We start from the raw sequence: 20,744 nt of genomic DNA on the forward strand, positions 1-20,744 counted from the left end.
TTGCCTTAAACCAAGTAAACGTAACCGCCTCGCCGGCCCGGGGTTCCTTCCCCTGGAGTAGGGTGTAGATTAGAACGTCAGATGTCGAGGGTATAGAGGGCATAGTGGCGGAGGTGTGTAGTTGTACACGCAGTTGTAGACCAAATTGAACGTGCCCAAGACGACGGTCACCGAAGCGATGGACCGATGAAACAAGTGAATGTGAACCTTCACGTGGAACTACTGCATCGCAGGATCATGGGGGAGGCCTTCATCCAGTAGTGGAGTGACCACGGCTGCTATGATGATGATGGTGGTGGAGTCGAGAGGAGGCCATCATCTAGCAGTGGAGTGACTACGGCTGCTATGATGATGATGGTGGAGTCGAGGGGAGGCCTTCATCCAGCAGTGGAGTGACCACGGCTGCTGTGATGATGATGGTGGTGGAGTCGAGGGGAGGCCATCATCTAGCAGTGGAGTGACCACGGCTGCTGTGATGATGGTGGTGGTGCTGGTGGTGGTGCTGGTGGTGGAGTCGAGGGGAGGCCTTCATCCAGCAGTGGAGTGACCACGGCTGCTGTGATGATGGTGGTGGTGCTGGTGGTGGAGTCGAGGGGAGGCCTTCATCCAGCAGTGGAGTGACCACGGCTGCTGTGATGATGGTGGTGGTGCTGGTGGTGGAGTCGAGGGGAGGCCTTCATCCAGCAGTGGAGTGACCACGGCTGCTGTGATGATGATGATGGTGCTGGTGGTGGAGTCGAGGGGAGGCCTTCATCCAGCAGTGGAGTGACCACGGCGGCTGTGATGATGGTGGTGGTGCTGGTGGTGGAGTCGAGGGGAGGCCTTCATCCAGCAGTGGAGTGACCACGGCTGCTGTGATGATGATGATGGTGCTGGTGGTGGAGTCGAGGGGAGGCCTTCATCCAGCAGTGGAGTGACCACGGCTGCTGTGATGATGGTGGTGGTGCTGGTGGTGGAGTCGAGGGGAGGCCTTCATCCAGCAGTGGAGTGACCACGGCTGCTGTGATGATGGTGGTGGTGCTGGTGGTGGAGTCGAGGGGAGGCCTTCATCCAGCAGTGGAGTGACCACGGCTGCTGTGATGATGGTGGTGGTGCTGGTGGTGGAGTCGAGGGGAGGCCTTCATCCAGCAGTGGAGTGACCACGGCTGCTGTGATGATGATGATGGTGCTGGTGGTGGAGTCGAGGGGAGGCCTTCATCCAGCAGTGGAGTGACCACGGCTGCTGTGATGATGGTGGTGGAGTCGAGGGGAGGCCTTCATCCAGCAGTGGAGTGACCACGGCTGCTGTGATGATGATGATGGTGCTGGTGGTGGAGTCGAGGGGAGGCCTTCATCCAGCAGTGGAGTGACCACGGCTGCTGTGATGATGGTGGTGGTGCTGGTGGTGGAGTCGAGGGGAGGCCTTCATCCAGCAGTGGAGTGACCACGGCTGCTGTGATGATGGTGGTGGTGCTGGTGGTGGAGTCGAGGGGAGGCCTTCATCCAGCATGGCCGTTGCTGTTCCAGGCAACTCAGGCTTCACGGCGGCGCCAGGCCGCGGCGTCTCCGTCGCCATGGTTTCCACGCGCGTGACGTCACCCGACGACCAATCAAGGCGCAGCTTCCCTAGCAACGAGCGTCTTAGCGATGGAGACGCGCGATCCGATTGGTTCCGCCGCGAGGCGTGTCCAGTAAGGCCAGTAAGGTCTCCTGTGATTGGGCAGTGCGAGCGAGCGCCGCTGGTTAAGCTCGTGCGGCGTTTAAGAGTTTATTATTTTAACTTTGTTACAATTATTACGATTACCGTCATCGTTATTAAATTACACTAGCGGGACTACTACACCATCCTAACTTCTCACGGATTGTGGGCAGCTCCCGGACTCTGAAGACCTGCAAAACGTGTCCACGGCAACGCCCGGTACGTGGGGCATTGCGTCGCCTCACGTTGGCCCCACTCGCTTCTCCCGGGTAAGATAGAATAGCAAGTTGAGTTAACATTCTTTTGTGGTTGTCTCACATTTCCTATACTTTACACTCCTTTCGCTTTTTGTATTGTTCATTGTAACCTTCTGACCGACCCCTCCTGGGCATCTGTGAAAATGAGATTCATAGCCAATCGGATTTCTCCAGGAGAAATAAAGATTCTGATTATGTCGAGCTGTCTACATGCCTACGCGTTTGGCTGTCTACATTTACACATGTCTACCTTTCTACTTGCCTCTCTAACGTGTCAACTTACTTACCTGAATACATGGCTGCCGACTTAGCTGTCTGTTTATCCGTCTCCCTATGTACCTGTCGACTCGATGTGTATATTTATACCTGCCTGTTTACCCGTCCCCCTGTCTCGCTATTCGTCTATCTGCCTCTGTACCTGTTCACCTTTCTACCTCCCTGTCTACCTGCGCATATGCCTGTCTTACTGAATACCTTGACACCTGCCCGCCAGTTTACCTGTCGCCCTGCCTGCCTGCCCGTCTGGGTACCAGTTTACCTGTCTAACAACGTCTGCCCGTCTACCTCTTTACACTGGCCTCTTACCCCCTAGTGCTGGAAGTTTACCCTGGTTCTGTTTATTTACTGCTCTCCATACACGGAGTATTGGGATCTGATTCTGTACGGATAAAATCCGTCTTACAAATGTAAATAATTATTGTTACCCACTTGCTCACCTGTCTTTGCTTGCTTGCATTCTGTACATATCTTTCTGCCAGGGTTAAAAAGACAATGTTAATGTGTTACGCAGTAATGTGTTTAATACTGTTGATTTTACTCAGCACTGATATTTACTCATTCAACGTGTATCAAATTGAGGTCCTGTAGGCACTGTGGTGGGTGCCGTATGTGGGATTTGGCTTCTTCTTTTCCTTATATTTATTTGCTGCAGAAATAATGGTCTCTGGGCAGCGAAGCACTCAACCGCGTCATGTCTGACCAGGGCAGGAACAACAAGGAAAAAGAAGAATCCACTTACAAGTAATTGTCATCTTTATTGTCATCATTATTGCCTACCAAACCCACCAGAATTGAAAGGGGAATGTGTAAGCAAATATCACAACACGTCCAATATGTTTGTCTTCAAGGGATGTGGATGTCCTGGGGCGGCTGCTGGATTTGTTGAATACCCCGGCCAGCAAAAAGCAGGTGCTTATTCTTTCTTCCCTCTGCGCATACAACACATTCCCCTGAACTATAACCAACTCCTAACATGACCTTAATCTACAAGACCTCAACAGTGGACCCAATGTATCCTTAACAAAGGAAACAAATTGTGGAACAAACTGCTCTCCATTGAGACCAGCATCACCACAATAGCCGTATATATGAGCCATCAAATCGCAGGTAACTTTTGGCAATTGGGTACTGCTTGTCGCAGAGGGTCTCCGTGTGAATTCGGCAGGCCGCCCTGGTTAATACTGCGAGTGTATTAACTATAAAATACATTATGTTAAAGATCCCATGATGCCATTCAAAGGAGAGTGCTCCAGCGTGATGGTCCAATTTTACCAAATTAGATATAAAAAAAATGTGCAAATTACTTGATTGGGAAACAGTAATTGTCACCCCCTACTGCAAACACATTGCAGAACCCTCCTGAAAAATTAACCCGTAAAAACAAAGTTTTTCACTATAAATCTTTTATATGCGTGGCATCGGTTTTATTTTATTATTCATTTCTGTTTTTCTTGAGTAAGAGTTTCATTTCTATCACATTGGTATTTTAAATTAAATATGAATTTTTTTTTCTTCTAAAAAGTGGAAAATTTTGGAATTTTTTTTTCACGAAAATAAATTGTCACGCACAACGAGTCTGTGTGCAAAATGTCAGCTCGATTGGATCACGGGAAGTGGGGTAAAAAACGACCGAAAGATTTGCACGGTCGTAAGCGTGCAAGCAAGCAAGCAAGTGAACTTAATATAAAGGATTTAAAAAAAGAGTTGAGTCACAGTGAGGCTTTCATAAGTTGTAACAATAATAATTGGAATTAATAACCCTGTGTGTTTGATTGTACTTGTATGTGCAGCTTCCAGCACTGGGCAGTATGGGAGCTTCTAGCCGTGTGGGGAAGGGGAGGAGAGATGCTCGTTTCCAGTCGACCGAGGCTCTGCAGTTGGAAGCTTTCAGGTACTGTAATTATAAATCTACTCACAGTCCGTTACACGCGGTCTGTAAAGAATTCTCCATATTCTCCACAAAAGGATGCACAAATCATACAAATTGTTTAAGGGAAATGTGCAACTTGAATCTGAGTGATATTTTGTTATAGGATTGTATGGATTAATTGTTCTTCTAATCTTATTAATTGTGAGTGACGTAGTTGTGCTTTTCATTGTGAGCGAATGTTGAGGTTTGCACCATGAGCATGATGATTGTGAATTTCATTGTGAACGTGATGACCGTGATTACCATTGTGAGCGAGATGGTTGTGAGTTGGAAATTAGTGTTAAATTTGTGGGTTTCATTGTGAGGGTGATGATTGTGCATTGTCCTTTCAGTTCCAAGTACAAGAATGAGCGGGCGTTTAGCTCTCTACATGAGCACAGCCGCTTCCTGGAGATTCTCACTGCTCTCATCACACAGCGGCTTCTATGCAGGCACAGCAATAACACTGTCCTACACACAGGGACACACTATCATCTGTAATTGTGTCACTTCTAACACCATCCTATCCGAACTTAACCCTATCTGCCATTCATCAATCCACATTATCCTCGACATACCTCACAGGCTGCATAATTGCCAGTCGATTGAAAAAAAAACAATGGCATCCCCTTATCTGCCAGAAGGGACACACATTTATTTATATTGATCTACAAATGTTATTGAGGCATACATTCCTTCAACCTGAATTCATGTTTCTCTCCTTTCCCCAACATAAGAAAATCTGCTGACAATCTACACTTCTCTGCACCGCCCCTAAACAATCCTCCATCCTAGAGGGGGGAATAATTTGGTTGCTTTGCTCCAGAATTGTAAAATATCTTGGTCTCTAAATCCAAACGACTCAATGACTTTCCACACCTTCAATTCTCTGACCTATAAGCTGCTTGAATATCGATGTTGCTGTAAGAATTAACTTGAGCCTACAGACCCAGTATAATTCTTTCTCTTATGATTTTGTTATGTGAATTAGTTGAATTAACTTCTGGTAAATACCTGTCATTTAAAATCCATTTGACTTTGAATTATTGTCATTATATTTTAGTTTGTTTTCTTTTGATATTGTTAGTTACAACGTACATCTGTTGTATCTGAAATCCCTTGCCTGCTTGTATTATCTCACCATTTTACTTTTATGGCCATCTCAACCACATCGACATTGTAAAAGAGCCTGTGTAGGCTCAAGTTCTTACTCTCTCACTCTGAATCTGACCTGCGCATATATAATTCACGCAGGAGTGGCCACATTAGTGTGCCAGGCTCGGTGCAATGAGAACCAATGCCTGGATCAGTATGCCTGCTCAATGTGCAGTTTACAAACACACGTTTGCATTAATATAAACAAGGAAGAAATATCATGCATAAGCTTGGTTTCTGTAATACTTTACAGCATGCGATTATCCTTGGAAGTATTTCATTAGCAATAATATTGTGTTTCAAGCCGCACTACAAAATGTCACATGGTGCATGATGTTGTGAGATTACGTCACCCAATGATATGACCAGGAGAGGAGAACTGGTGCGGGAGGCGTGTACTTTTTTTGTCACTGGGTATTTGAATCCTTTTAGCTCTGGATTTCGTCTAGGTTTTGGAAAAAACCCTTGGATCGATTTGGCCAGTTTTCTATCAGGTAAACTCCTAATAGCAACAACTTTATACTAATGTTTTTTTTTTTATATTGGGCCATCTTTACAGACAGCCAGTCAGACAGATGTAGAGAGCTAATGGATGAGCACTTCCAACTTTAGTTGCAAAGTTTTAAGAAGAAATTATCTCACGAAAATATATTAAAGTAGTTGCGATGAGGTAATCCTATTCATGGTGTCTAGGTACGGAGTTCCCGAAGTAAGCACAGCCATGCCTCGTGATGGCTGCGGTGTGTTATTACAGACAGTGGAGAGACCGGGCGCCGATGGCCAATATTCTACCTGTGCTCATCTGCCTCCGCCTCTTCATGCGGGACTTTTCTTACCAGGTCCTCCACACCACTACACTCTGAATGGAGTTTGTTTTGAGTTCTGTAATACCCGTTATTCAAAGTCAGTGATTTCTTGATCAAACGAGCACCGAGGCGGTGCTCATCTCTTGTTTATAGTCCCGAGCCAGTGGTAGAAATTCCACATTCATATGATAGGGGAGAGAACAACCACTGCTGACTTCCATACAAAGTGTACTTATTTTTCAACCCCAGAAACATGATGGGCTGAGTCAAACCCCAACCAGGATTTGAACATGCAACCTTCCAATTGCATGCCACTCTCTATTACTGAGCCACCTAGCTGGTTCATGTACCCATGAGGCCCACTGCATACCTTCATGTTATATTTGAGCCGCACATTGGGGCTTTTTTGTGTAAACTAAACTAACGTTGGCATTGCTAAGTTCACAAAAAAACAACTACAATACAATACATTCCGCAAGCAGGGAAGCAAGGCGCTGCCAACTTTACTTCTGAACAAACAGTTTAGTTGATTTCTGGTGAGACCCATTGAGCTAAGAAGCTCTTTTTCTACAAGAGTCTGGGTGTCAAGATTAACCACACAACAAATGTACAGTATTGCCAACTCACTGTTCTTTGAAGTGTAATAACAGCGAGACTGAGAACTGCTTTATAAAAAATAGTGGCTCCAATAGTGGCAGTATTTTCTAGTTTGTTGATATGACAGGAATGAAACCAGAATAACCAGAAAGGATTCTTATGGTGTGCTGTTTTCTTTACAGAGGGTGCTGTACGATATGGGAGGGGTGTCTGGCTTAGCAATGGTAAGTTCAAAGTACAGCTTATGACGCTGGAAATTCAGTTATTCAATCTTTAGAAAGGCCATAAAATAATGGGTAGTATTGCGAAAGGTTTTGACCTTAATGTTCTGCTTGGGGATGTTAGTTGTCCTCATTTGGTTGACTAAGTTTGTAAAACGCTATAAATGCAGAAACCAGCTATTTCAATAAACCGTTCAAATGTCAAAGTGTGTTGCATCAATGGTTAATGAAGTGTGCAAGGAGCTGTTGGGTCTCATTGTGGTTATGGGGTGTGTAAAAAATGACCTGCGGACATTACAAGTGCATCTCACCGATTTACGCGAGAGGAAAGCTGCAGACTAATCGCAACTAATATTGACGTGTGTCTGGTTTGGCGACTGGAAGTATATGGACGAGGTGGCACAGCGGCACTTGTGTTACGAAGAGGAGAAGTTTGCAGAGGACGTCCTTGTCAATCTCACCAGTGAGTGAGCCCAGTATGTCAACCAGCAAAATGACGTGTTTATTCAAGTTATATTGGAGTCACTTCCTGCAACTGCCACTTGCTTTTTCTGTGTTAAAACTGCGTATTGTTCTGTATTTTATAAAATGCTTGCTTTGTGGAAAATGCAGTGTACAGTGTTTAAGGGCACAGCTGTTTACATAATGGTGAGCTCAAGCCACTTATCGTTTTCCTTTTTTAAACATGCGCAGTCATTGGATTGTGTGTGAATGTTCACCATCACGCGAACTCTGGTCATCCTTGCAACGACTTTTGGATATCTATCGAACAAAGACGGTCACTGCATCGGGTGTTTCCAGATGCACTTCTGCGGCTGTCTGGAACGCTATTACTTCTGATATTAGGAAACCACTGGAGCGATGTACTTTAAAATCTAGATTGAAAACTAATTTCTTTAGAACTGCTTTTTGTGTTTAGTTTCTTGTCCTTTCCCCGCACCTCCTATTAGCATGGTTGGCTACGTAGGGTATGAAAGAAGTTCAGCATAGATATATCAGTAAATGGCTCATGGCCAAATGTGGTTGAGCATTGAGAAGTACTTTATTTTAAGTGTTATTGGTAGATAGTGCATCCAGAGATTTATTGCAAACCAGAAATATCTCAGTGATTTTAATTCTACATGTGTCTTTGTCATCATTATTGAAGTCATAGTTATGTATATCATTAACGCACGTTGGATGTGAAAGAACCATCTATGGATACTCTAGATATATCAGAAATTTCCATGTTGATTAAATTCCAATCAATATTAGAGGGGTGCCGAGGTGTGATGGTTAACACAATTGACTTGCAATCCAAATGTCGCCGATTCGATTCCATCTTCTGGCGCGGTTGTTGAAACAATTTGGGCACGTTTCTCAAATCTCCCCATCTGTGTGCACGCAGCAGTACAAGTGGATACTATACCATCGTTTGGCAGGTTGCGTGTTGAAGTACAGTGTGGGTACGCACACCTCTTCCAACTCATCTGGTCAACATGGTGGAGTAGACCAAATACCCTCGCTCGAACAGAGACTTTTCCGCCAGCAGTGGCGTGAGCAAGCGATTGCAGGGCTGCATTTTTACAGTTTACTACTTTTCATTACATGCAATCATAATAAGCAGGTCTGTCACGAGCTAGTAATAATAATGTATTCAAATATGTTTGTGAATGTATAAATATTAAGGTTAAATTTGTCATCCAGTAAAGAGAAAGACTGCATAGAGATTAGGGCGAGCAAGGCCGCTGTGCTTTTTGTGCTGGTGTTTTGCCGCAGATATCTTCCAAAAGCTCGCTGGAGTGGTGGAGCAGAGGGAATGGGTCACAGAATCTGGGGCACACAAGGTAGGCTGACTCCTGACAGCCCCAGCTATTTCGTGAAATTGTGGTCACTGTTTTCCTTGGCCTCACACTGGATTGACAGAAATGAGAAGAATCCAGCTGCTTAGCGCATCCTGTATTTGTTATGCAATGACTCTGCAGACGTTGGTGATTCTGACAGCTGCCAGGGAGTCCAGTGTGCTGCTGGGTTCACTGCTGGCACTCAACAGTCTGGCTGAGAGGTGGAGTGACGCAACATTCCCCTTCTCCACTACTACAAACAACACCGACTACCACCATATCAACCTCACTGTTCATATTAAAATTATTATTTATTATTACACTTGTTTACCAAGGAAAGCCTCAATGAGTGCCAACACTATTTTTTAAGAGGGTCCTCATAAGCATTCGCAGTAGCGGGTTACAATAGCGATGTGTTTCCCAATTAAGTAATTTGTGATTCATGTTTTTTGACCTTTGGAAAATTTTGACCATGATGCCAACACACTGGCCTGCAATTTTTCTAATTTTGTCAAGGAATTTTTATACGTCCATTGTTATGCAGATAGTCCACATTGTATGGTTAAATAGACCTGCATAATTAGCCATGGCAGCCTGGCTTATTCCAACCACAAACTTCTGCAACAAGTGGTGAACATGCGACCGCTGCGCCATGTTACTACTCGTTGCCATCATCTTCTGTCATCAGTATCACCGTCTGCTTATTTTCCATGGTTACTGTCACTGAGAACTGGGTTTGTCAGTGATTCTGGTGTTGTTGGGCTCCAGTGCGGCGTGCCGCAGGAAGCTGGCGGAGCTAGCTGTGGTGGAGAATCTCCTGCCTGTTCTGCAGGACTATGACCTCCTTTCCCAGCGGTGAGCTGGAATGTGCGCACCTTTCTTGCTGGCACAACAGACACACTTGCTCCAGCTATGAACTGGCATTCATGACCAGATGAGAGCCCATTGATTGAGAGAGTTTGTGTATAAAACATTGCGCATTCTGAGACCGCTCTAGGTGCACGTAGGCAGTCACACTGGCGGGCCCACATCTCTCTCTGTGCAGGTTAGCTGTGGACCTACTGCGGCAGCTGTGCCAGGAACGCCTTGTGTGGCATCAGATGCGGGTGTTGGATGGAGTGCCGGTGCTGTTGAGCCTCCTGCAGGGCGAGCACCTGCGCCTGCTCGCGAGCGCCGTGTGGGCCCTCGTGCACTTGTGCGAGGACCAGGCCATGCTCGAGGACATTCGGCGCTGGGGGGGTGTCACTCAGCTTCTGCGGCTGCTGCAGGGGTGAGGTCTTCTGGCTGGAAGATGCACTGTGTAATCCAATTAGCAGTCTTAATCACACCAATGACCAGGGCCAGCTTTCATCTGGATTTGTCTGGCTTGATTTAACAACGCACAGAGGTGTGCTCACAAACAGCAGGAAGGCACAACTTCCATATGTTTATTCCATTATTTTAATTATAAATACAGTTGCTGAGAATAGGCCCCAAAAGTCAAGTAGCCAGCAACAAATAGCACAATAAAAGTTGTAATTAGGTAAGAGTTAATTCGTTTATCTAATTGAGCACGTGTATAAGAGACTATGGGTTGGAATTCCAAAGGCGAGCTGTATGAGGGAAGAAGTAGAAAAATAAGTGTTTGACCTGCACTGTGGTTGCTGAACAGAGTATGAATGAGATGATAGAGTCAATGGCGGAGCCAGGATTTTCAGGTCAGGGGGCAACCCCTCCAGCAATGAAAAATGATAGGAGTTGTTCGTAAGTAAGGACTTGTCCTTTGCTTTTTATTCAACGCGTGTGCGGCGATGGCGCAGCCATCGATCAAGGGTCGAATTCGAACCGTGTGTGATCGGCATCGCGCTCGCTGAAGGTATGCCTTCAGGGAAGTCGTGTACTGTATACGCAACTGCGCACAATTCTGAGAGTCACTTATAACTGCTTTGGATCATTGGGGGGGCACGTGCCACCCCCCCCCCCCCCCCATTGGCTCCGCCAGTGGATACAGTCACTCCTAGCATGCTTGCCATGTGATCGCCATGTGGCATCTATGATTTGCACACCTTTATGTGTTAATAGTTTATAGAAAGTATTAGATTTTTCTGAGTGTTGGCTGCATGTGTCAACGACCCAGAAAATATTTGATTACCTGGCACACCACCTCTAGTATACTTTTCTGTATGTCTGTGGCTAATAGTTACACGCGGCTTCTCGGTTTCAGTAGACAAGTGAAACATATTCGGCGAGAAATTAAGGCCTGGCAATAGCACTATCAATCCCACTGATGACAGTGAGAATAGATCGATAGTTTGCTTGTAAACTGATGCTGTAATTTGAAGGAGACAGTGATTGGCGACATGCTGTGTGCACCCCAGGGACCGTGAGCGTCGGTTTGTGTCGGACCGCATTTCCTTTGGGGGCCTGTCAAGCGCCAATGCAGCTGGGCGACTGCGGCAGCTCCCGCTTTCGGAAGAACTGAGCCCCGCGGAAATCCAGGATGGCCTCACCTCCCTGCAGGCTGGCACGCATGCATGCACACACACACACGTCTGTTTACATACTGGTTTAAATACTCGTACAATAATCACCCAAAACATATTTTGATGTTCTTGTTACACAATTTTTCAATGAATGTTTTTTTAAGGTAATCTCTCTGAAACAACTTTCGCAAATTCAATCTGCAAATGATGATAAAACCCATCACAACAAAACAATCAGTGCAGACCAGAAAACAATCAGATTTAACAACACACAGAGATGTGCATTGCATGTTAAGGTGTGGATAAGGCTAGGGGCTATTGTACATTAAATACTCATCTTTGTGTGTTGTTAATTCTTCAACTTTGACAGCATTAAATGTATTTAACTTAATGTTGATTAATGTCTGTGCACCACTTTCTCTTTGTTTTGTGATGTAGTTTTTGCACAGATTTTTGTTTGCTTCATGGTTGTTCATGTTTTTATGTTATTGAATTTATAATTTTGGTTACCCAGGTCACTTTGGTAAATGAGACAATCATGGTAACTTGAGTTCTCAGATGGTTAAACAAGATCAACTAGAACTTGAACGTGGCCAAAATTGGAATTCTGTTGTCATATCTGGGGAAGAGTATCCAATTTCTATTGCACTGCACTTGATAGAATTCATGGTAAAGCAGTCAGGTGAATTGATGATGCAGTACTGACCGATTCACTCCAGACACTGCTGCGCTGGTGGTCAGTTGCCCCCTGATCTCTCTGCTATCGCTACAACTGTGGCTACTGTTTCTGTGAAGTTACGTATTCATTTCTTCACCTATGTTGAGGGCTCAATCTACCAGACTTTCGTCTCATCACCACACTGCAGGTCACAACACTTCTCTCACCGCTTCTTCCCTCGCACTGCTCCACTTGGAAGTTCCCACCTCATCGCCTCTTTTCCCAAGCTCTTATAACCCTTCTCAATTCAAGACACGTGTTCATTCTGATCCATTACAACTTTGCTCGTGCTGCTTGTTTCTGGCCGCTTGATGTTTTGGGCCTTTCGGCCTGCACTAAGCTTCGGTGTAAAAAACTAAAAAAAACACTTGCTGCCACAGTTGCCCTTGTTCCTCAAGATGCGGGCACCACGAGTGGGCCTCACATTTACCTACCATCAATTGCTTTTGCAGCGTGTTGTACCGCCCTTACTGAGCTGGTGCTCAACGACAGCAATGCACAGCAAGTTGTGCAGGTGAGCCACGTTGCAGGTAACCACGCATGTTGTAAATTGCATTGTAATGAGTGTGTATTTATAGTAAAAGAAGTTACATCTCTAAATGTGAACGCACTATCACTGTCGAGTAATGTGCAGTCTTGCTCCACCCTCAGGCTAACGGGGTGTACATCATCGGCACTCTGCTGCTCCCCAACCCCACCCACAGCACACACAATAGGGATGTCTTACAGGTAACGTCTCTATCTTACTTTTTAATTTCAACTTCAGGATCATTGCCCAAAGACTACAGGCACCATTTGAACATTGATATGCCCCATGTTCATGCTGGCTGTAAGCAGGGCCTATAGACAACAACAAAACAACAAATTCGTCAATAACACTTTGGCCTTTAAGGAAAAAGATATATATAATAGGCAAAGTTTTGCGCAGTGGCCCTTCATAACACACCATCATGGCACATGTGCTCTAAACATCATTTGTTTACAGCTGTGGAAATAAAAACTTTCTATAGCCTTGGTGAATCTATCCATGGGACAAATCCTTTTGACTTCCCCACAAAGTGGTGATCATTTTATCAATCCTGGAGGAACGATGGGCAGTCAAACTCCATCCAGGATTTGAACTCGCAACCTTCCCATTACGAGCCGCTCGCTCTCCTGCTGAGCCACTTGACCAGGTGTGATATTAATGTTGTGGTAATCAGTCAGCGCCAGCTTGAATACAATGTTCATATCTTGTGTTCTAACAATAACGGATATTTTTGGTAGTTCTACAAGTTTGAAATGTGATCTGCAAACTGTGTGCAGCGTTATGCCTTCAGAGCCCTGCGGTTCCTCTTCAGCATGGAGCGAAATAGGCATCTATTCAAGAGGTAGGGCACATGGCACATCAGCCTGACGAGTTGTCAACACACATCCAGGAATACCCTCTGTGAATACATTTGGTAATTACATTTTCCTTCATGGAAATTGTGCTCCTTTAATTTCATACAGATGTGCCGCATATTGACAGCATAATTTATTTCCAAGTATATTTTGTGATGAAGTCTTATTTTATTGTAAACAATCATTACTGCTAGACAAAACACATTTGGCTGAAGTTGTAATCCTGTTGTCATATTTGAGGTCGAGCACCCAGTTCCTATCTTACTGTACGTGATAGAATTCACCATAAATGGCAGGTTGATTGATGACCCAGCTTTCACTGATTGGCGTCAGTCACTCGCTTACAGGCAGTCAGTAGCCTCCTTATCACTATACTATTGCTACTATCCTAGTTACTGTTCCTGTGAACCCCACTCATTTATTCCTCCACCCATGTTGAGGACTTGGTCTACCAGACGTTTTGGTCTCATCCATGCTCTGTTCAACCACCACACTGTGGTAAAAACACTTTGCTTTCTTCCCTTGCCCTGCTCCACTTTGGAATTTCCTCCCATTGGCTCTCTTCCCAAAGTCTTATAATAACATTGCTGAATTCAATAAATGTGTTAACTTTTATCGCCTAACTTTGCTTGTGCTATTTGTTGTTGGCCGCTTATTGTTTTGGGCCTGTGCTCAGCAATTGTGTTTAAATACTAATAATTACGTCAATGTTGTGTAGGCTCTTCCCAGCAGTGCTCTTTGAAATGTTCATCGACGTGGGACATTATGTGCGAGACATTGTGGCCTACGAGCCCCTTGTTTTGAGGCTCAACGCACTCAAGGTTAGCATGACACTCCTCGCTTATCTGCTGCTGCTGCTGCTTGGCACTGAGGCTGCCTTTCATTCAGTTTGTTATAACATGAGAGATTAGGGTTTCCACATTGGCTGAGAAATATATATTGGTATGGTCTGTTGAAAACGTGGCAACCCTCATTTGTGTGCATTTGTACATCTGTGTATGTGTGATTGTGTTTATGTTCATAGTGGCGAGTGATAGGGTACCTCCGATTCGCACGGTTGACTATGTCTGGTTCGAAAGGAGTTTAAACATACATACATATTGCGCTGAGCTACGAACTTGGCGACCCGAGTTTGATTCCTGCTAACTGCCAACACCACTGATGATTATAAGAATAGGTTTTACTCTTCCTGGAAATAAATGGTAAAATCTATTTTTATATTTTGATACTGGCAAGAAAGGTCCCATGAACCAGCGATGATTATCTGGACCTATACTGGACCTCCTCTAGGTCGTCTCAGCCTCAAATAAGTACCTGATGCATTGTGTCAACAACGCTACTGGGCAGACAAAGGTAGCCAGGTGTGGTGCTGGCCACCAACTCCCTTGTGTGCCGTGGCAACTTTCTTCACGAACAGGACTTGCCCCAACAGTCTGTTAAGGCTATCAGAGGAAAATTTGTCTTTTGTTTACGTGTATGCGTATGTGTGTGCATGTGCTCCCGAAGCCAGAGGAGGTGAAGGAGATCCAAGAGGCAGTGGAAAGCATGGACCAGACCAGACTGCCAGAGAAACGCATGGGGGGCTATGCCGTGCTGGAGCACCTAGGCAGTGGGGCCTTTGGCAGTGTCTACAAGGTGTTTCCTCACGAGCAGTCCCGGTTCAATTCCCAACACACATTATTATTATTGTTTAATTTGGTGGGGAGTTGATCAGTAGTCAGTTTTACATGTAGGCTTTTGCGACCAATATCATCCATAATAGAGCGCAGAAGCGTGGTCACCACATCTACGCCTCTATATAAGGTACGAAACAGGTGGACTTCTCCACAAATCTGGCTGTCGCCTGATGAAGCTAGTTGTAATTACTGGCGAAACATTGTACTCAGATTGTAAATGTTGTGGCTTGGCTCTCCAACACCGGTGTGCTGTACTAGCGACGAATTGGCATGTTATATCTACGTGACTTTACCGAAAGAACCAAAGAGTATGGATTCCTGCAGTCACGAAAGCTTCAAATCAAGATTGGCATGTTCTGTTTACATGACAACCCTTACTAGTTGGCTGTGTCGGGTGGTGGTGGGTTTTAACGACACATTTATATATTTATGGGATCTAACCCAAACAAAACTCTTATGGTTGATCGGTAGTGTTTACTTGCTCATGTGGAGGTTTGCGAGTGAGCCAGAGGACAGCTTCAGGACTAGCCTCATGGTGAATATCCAAAATTCTCTTGGCAAATAATCATATTGGAAGTGGTGGGACTATGTAGTGTATGGTTTGAAATGTTATACTCAGAGAGTTATATAGACTTACATTGAAACTTACAGAGAGGCCCATAGATTGAAATGATGGAAGCGGGCAGTTGCATTACTCTGTGGTCCATTGTTTGAGATTGGTTACTGCTGTTGCACTGTGGGTTATTCGTTTTCATCCATCAGTGTAGGAAATAGCCATATTTGCCATGTGATATTCTTAAAGGATTCAGCACGGATCCATTGTGGTAAAATTTAAACTGGAAGGTCTTTCTGTGAACACGATAGGGTCGGTTGGCATTGTCCCAGGTTTCTTTGCGCCGAGCCTTAGGATTGATTGCTGTGAGAACTTGTACTCGATTACAAACACGATCCATCCTGAGTGCTTACCCAGGTAATTATCAACACATAGGGCCCACAGGCTGAGGCCTGGATACTTTGCAGGAGTAATTTCAAATGTGTGTGAGAAACGTCAACTTCATGTTGCGGACAAAAACTCATACACACCATGAATCAAATCTCGTCTTATTAACACTTTTAACTAGAGGCGAGGAGGTGATCTCTTTCTATTGTGGCCTTGGTAACCTTGTCGGGGTGAGGGAGGTGGGGACACGGAGACCACTGGTCTTGATGGGGGGACGGCCATGCCAAAAAGGTTGAGAACCACTGGCTTACCGTGATCCTCTAAACACCAGACTTGGCCACTTACCAGCCGTCCCACCGATAGCTCTCGTGCCTTACCAGCCAGAACACAAAGGGCCCTAGCTCTACGGCACGTATCGATGATTGTTCATGGCTCTGTCTTATGTCGTTGAGGTGAGGAAGCTGAATGGTCAGCAGCTGCTTGCGCTCAAGGAGGTGAGCCTGCACAACCCTGCGTTCGGAAAGGACAAGACGACGCGGGACTCCAGCCTCAATTCCATCATCTCTGAACTCTCCATCATTCGTGAACAGGTCCCCGCTCTCCACTTGGCTTCTCCATATACATGTTAAAGCTTACGTGATAAAATGTTAATACTTCTGGTTGTCTGTAGGACTGTTAATATTTTAAGAATTCAACCTTTAAACGTTTGCAGTTGAAACTTTGTAAAAATAAAATGTGCGGCCTTCAGCATCACCGAGAGCACGTTGGCTCGTAGTGCATGCACACGGACGCACAGGAGGCGGCCGTGTGTTTTGCAGCTGCATGCAGCTCAGTGTAGCCGTCTCTTTAGCTGTCTCCCTTGCTTTATTTTATTTGTAAAACAAGTTTCTCCACATATTCAGACATGGCAGGTATGACGACTGTTTTACTTAGGCTGTGCTCGCACCAAGGCACCGTCTCACACTGGTAAAGACTGGAGGCGAGTGTCCTTTGACATACAGGCCATCCAAGCAGCCAGTTGTGTGATAAAAGGTTGCTTAAGCTTCAAGTGTAGTTTGTTTAACCAGGTGAGAATTCAAGAGATGAGGGAAAAAGGACAAAAGCTATTACGTGAAAACAAGCACAACCCAATAGAAAATGAGGAAAACTAAATATACAAAGCAATAATTGAAGAAGAAATGGTGTATTTTGCACAAAATAAGTTAAAATAAAATAAATTGCCTAGCAAATTGTGGTTGGACAAATTGCTTTCAAAGACCATTTTTAGTAACATCAAGTTCCATAAACATCAAAATGGAATGAGGGTGATTATCGCACTGGTGTGTAAACAGACGAGGACACATGTCAAATACGTATTATATGTATGTTGAACGTCTTTCGCACAGTATGTAGCCAGCCATGCTAATTGGAGGTGCAAGTTAACACATCAAGTGAAGTTTTCACAAAGAATCCACAGATCAGCATGAAATTAAATAGGCCGTAGAGCACCCAAGGACACGTTTGAAGCAATGGAACAACAGGTGTTTGGGCCATTAACAAGTCACCTCACGCAAACTACTTAAACACCGAGTAGACTTTTAGAATACTGTATATATGCACTAGATGAGCATCTTACGTATTTTAGTTTTTGTATAGTGTGAAACTTGTTTGATGGAGACCTAATGTTTATATTTTCTGTTTTTGTAGCTCAAACACCCAAACATTGTAAAATACTACAAGACATTTGTGGAAGGTAAGTACGCATGAATATCATGTTACATTTATTTCCCAGATACAAAACAGGTTAAGCTAAAATTCATAACACAAAATAATATTTTTTGTCATTGTGGAGAATATAAGTGATAAAATAACCAAGCAGACAATTAACCTCCTCATATCTGCCCCTACGGAAAAAAATATTAACATTTTACATAGAGGTTTTTTGGGGTTATTTATTTACACATCATATCAGTTACACGGTCTTCTGAGAGTGCATAATTTCAGCAGCATTGGTTCAACACAAGGAAATGCTGGATCGGTTTTGTATGTATATGTGTGTAGCACTTATTTTGAACCGTACGTAGCCAACCGTCCTAATCGCAGGCACGGTTTTGACATTCGGTATCTCATCAGCAGAGTGAGGCTTGCCAATTCTGGTGAACTGCCAATAGTTTATAGGTGAAGACTCTCTGTTAGATATGGGTCCTAGTTCTATAACAGTTTATTTTGGGAAAGGCCCATTGAGGTATAAAGCACTTGTTCAAGGCTGATATAGTAGCAGGAAAAACGATACAATGCACATCACAAGATAATCATTAGTGTCGTTGAGAATATAAGTCACAAGATAAATAAGCACTATAATACAACACTTTACTGTGTGTGTGACAGAATGTGTCTCTAACACCCTGAGTTTCAGCTGCTGAACACTACTGCACACCACACACCAGTGGTGGTTCTTGTGAGAACAGAGCCCATTTCTCGACGAGAAAACGCACACAACCTTTGCATTGACCCTTAATTTTAGTACTTACGAATTTGTGTGGACATTGATGGTTTAATAATATTGACCCAAGCCTATGTACCAAATGTGAGAAACAGATTTGACTGCTGGTATTAAATACACTACAGGACAAAAGTGACCAGAAACACATTCCGAACTTTTCTCACTTATCACCGTAGTTTGCTGCCCAAACAGTAGCAACGGCACGTTTGTAATATGACTGCATCATCTGTGGGCAGTGGTTGAAATCAGCTAGTTTATGACAGGCGGCCATACCAGCACTTCTTAGAACACCAAACACGTAAACTGGCACTTTTCAGAACCGTTTATATGTCAATGTTTTCACAGAGGGAAAACTACATGAGTTTCATACCAGGATATTTTCATTTCGAATGATATCTCTAGGTTAATATAAGAAGGGATACAGATGAACAGCATTGTCACTATACATGAGTTTGTGTGTGTAGATGACCGCCTGTACATTGTGATGGAGCTTATTGAGGGAGCTCCACTGGGAGAACACTTTAATGCTCTGAAGGAGAAACACGAGCGCTTCACGGAGGAACGAATTTGGAACATCTTCATCCAGGTACACACCAGCATGCCACGAGTGGCATACTTCATGCATTGACTCCTCAGTATATATGTGGTTGTAGGGTAGGGATATGAGCTTTTCCACACCAAAACCCCAACATATTTCTCTGTCAGCCGAGGTCTATCAAAGTTGTGCAGTATTCTGGAATGTCGTTCACAATATCGGTACCAGATCTTGCTACAAATCAATTCCTGCCACTCGAACACAGGTGCCAGTTCCCGGACTGTCTGGGTCATAGCTGGACAGGTGGCAACCTTAATGTAAGGTCACCCTGGATGTTAAAAGCAGAGTCCTGTTCAGGCCATACATTACTTCAGCATATTTTAACTCTGGGGAAAGGTTTTCACTGGGGAGTCAATCGTGCAAGAATGTTTTGTAATGCATAATGTGCTTTGCAGATTTGCCTGGCACTGCGTTACCTACATAAGGAGAAGCACATCATCCACCGAGACCTGACTCCTGGCAACATCATGCTGGGGGAGAGCGACCACATCACCATCAGTGAGAGAAGACACTCGTCGACAGTTGTTACATCCAGTGCTTACAGATAAAGAGCTTAGAACACATTTTCATTGCTGTAATGATACTGTAAGAATATTTGTACATAGTCATCACTGGGACAGAAACCAAATAATATGTTACACAGCATAATCGTTTGCATTGTTGTGGAGAATATAATTAACAAAATAAGCAGAGAATTTGCCTCCTTCCCATATCCATCCCTCCACATTAAAAATAAAAGCATTTTTTACATATCCTATCGGTTATATAATTTGTTGACATTCTGGGGAATATAACCGTGTTTACCATATTTTCCCGTAGACGCATATAACCCGCAGACGCATATACCCCGCAAAAATAGAGTTTTGTGTAAAACAAGTTTTAGATAGCCCGCACCTCCATATACCCCACACGCATTCATATCTTTAACGTTGTTACCGCAGCTTAATTCCATCATATTAATACAAAGTTTACATTTGTAATACATTCCACTATCAATTGTTAACCTTAAAATCATAACGTGCACAAAGAAAACAAACTAACCGGAAACGAGTGAACTTAAAACAGTAAATAAGTAACAAAAGTAAATATCCAATAAATAAGTAAAACAAAACTGGTAGATAAGTACCGTAATGTTAGGCTTACCAGCATTCGACCTCATCATATTACAGCTACCGGACCGGTAGTTACCCCTGTACAGTTTTAGCACTGGTAGATTGCGTACTGCGCAGACAATAGCGGCACTATGGTAACGCCATTGCCTCCTGGCAACAAAGCCATTGGAAGTTTGAAACAAAGCTCATGGTCGCGACTGTATAGTGCTCAGCTAATAGCAGTGGCCTAAAGGACTCAGCAATTATGATTCTGCGTCTGGTAGACGCTTGTTAAGGCCCTTGCCATTGTGTAATCTATAGCCTCAGCTGAAACTTTCGCACCCCCCTACAGCCACTGAAAGTATTACGGTAAACAAAGTGCGCCCACTTCAAACATTGTCGTTTCACTGTACAAACAATTGGATTCATTTAAAACGTGATAACATGTGCAATTTTAGTGTGAGTGGTTTATTCAGCAGTGATTTAGTCAAAGGTAAGTGTTGCATATTGGATAGTCCTACCATGAAAACATTAAACGAGTTATGACATGTCACACGTGTAAAATATTTTTGGGATAGCCCACACCTCCATATACCTTGCAGGGTCTTGTTTTGTTTGTAGAAAGTGGTATACCCCGCAGGTTATATGCGGAAAAATACGGTAGTAATATTA

General features: G+C 44.1%; 1 protein-coding gene across 1 annotated transcript in view; it reads left to right on the forward strand.

The window, feature by feature from the left end:
• The first annotated feature begins 1,300 nt into the window (after nt 1–1,300).
• The window catches only part of NEK10 (NIMA related kinase 10), a 44,014-nt gene continuing 24,570 nt past the window's right edge, over nt 1,301–20,744 (forward strand). The window contains exons 1-22 of the mRNA XM_078604147.1: nt 1,301–1,947; nt 2,867–2,955; nt 3,063–3,123; nt 4,005–4,105; nt 4,477–4,575; nt 6,033–6,117; nt 6,864–6,905; nt 7,287–7,365; nt 8,661–8,728; nt 8,867–8,946; nt 9,494–9,580; nt 9,771–9,995; nt 11,083–11,228; nt 12,358–12,419; nt 12,557–12,634; nt 13,211–13,275; nt 14,007–14,109; nt 14,795–14,923; nt 16,357–16,494; nt 17,591–17,636; nt 18,851–18,972; nt 19,377–19,479. Coding sequence (XP_078460273.1) covers nt 2,906–2,955; nt 3,063–3,123; nt 4,005–4,105; nt 4,477–4,575; nt 6,033–6,117; nt 6,864–6,905; nt 7,287–7,365; nt 8,661–8,728; nt 8,867–8,946; nt 9,494–9,580; nt 9,771–9,995; nt 11,083–11,228; nt 12,358–12,419; nt 12,557–12,634; nt 13,211–13,275; nt 14,007–14,109; nt 14,795–14,923; nt 16,357–16,494; nt 17,591–17,636; nt 18,851–18,972; nt 19,377–19,479 — 1,969 coding nt within the window. The 5' untranslated portion in view covers nt 1,301–1,947; nt 2,867–2,905. The remainder of the gene's footprint in view (nt 1,948–2,866; nt 2,956–3,062; nt 3,124–4,004; nt 4,106–4,476; nt 4,576–6,032; nt 6,118–6,863; nt 6,906–7,286; nt 7,366–8,660; nt 8,729–8,866; nt 8,947–9,493; nt 9,581–9,770; nt 9,996–11,082; nt 11,229–12,357; nt 12,420–12,556; nt 12,635–13,210; nt 13,276–14,006; nt 14,110–14,794; nt 14,924–16,356; nt 16,495–17,590; nt 17,637–18,850; nt 18,973–19,376; nt 19,480–20,744) is intronic.

The sequence above is a fragment of the Lampetra planeri genome, chromosome 21, assembly GCF_965212315.1.
Source record: "Lampetra planeri chromosome 21, kcLamPlan1.2.h2, whole genome shotgun sequence".
In the NCBI taxonomy this organism is placed as follows: Eukaryota; Metazoa; Chordata; class Hyperoartia; order Petromyzontiformes; family Petromyzontidae; genus Lampetra; species Lampetra planeri.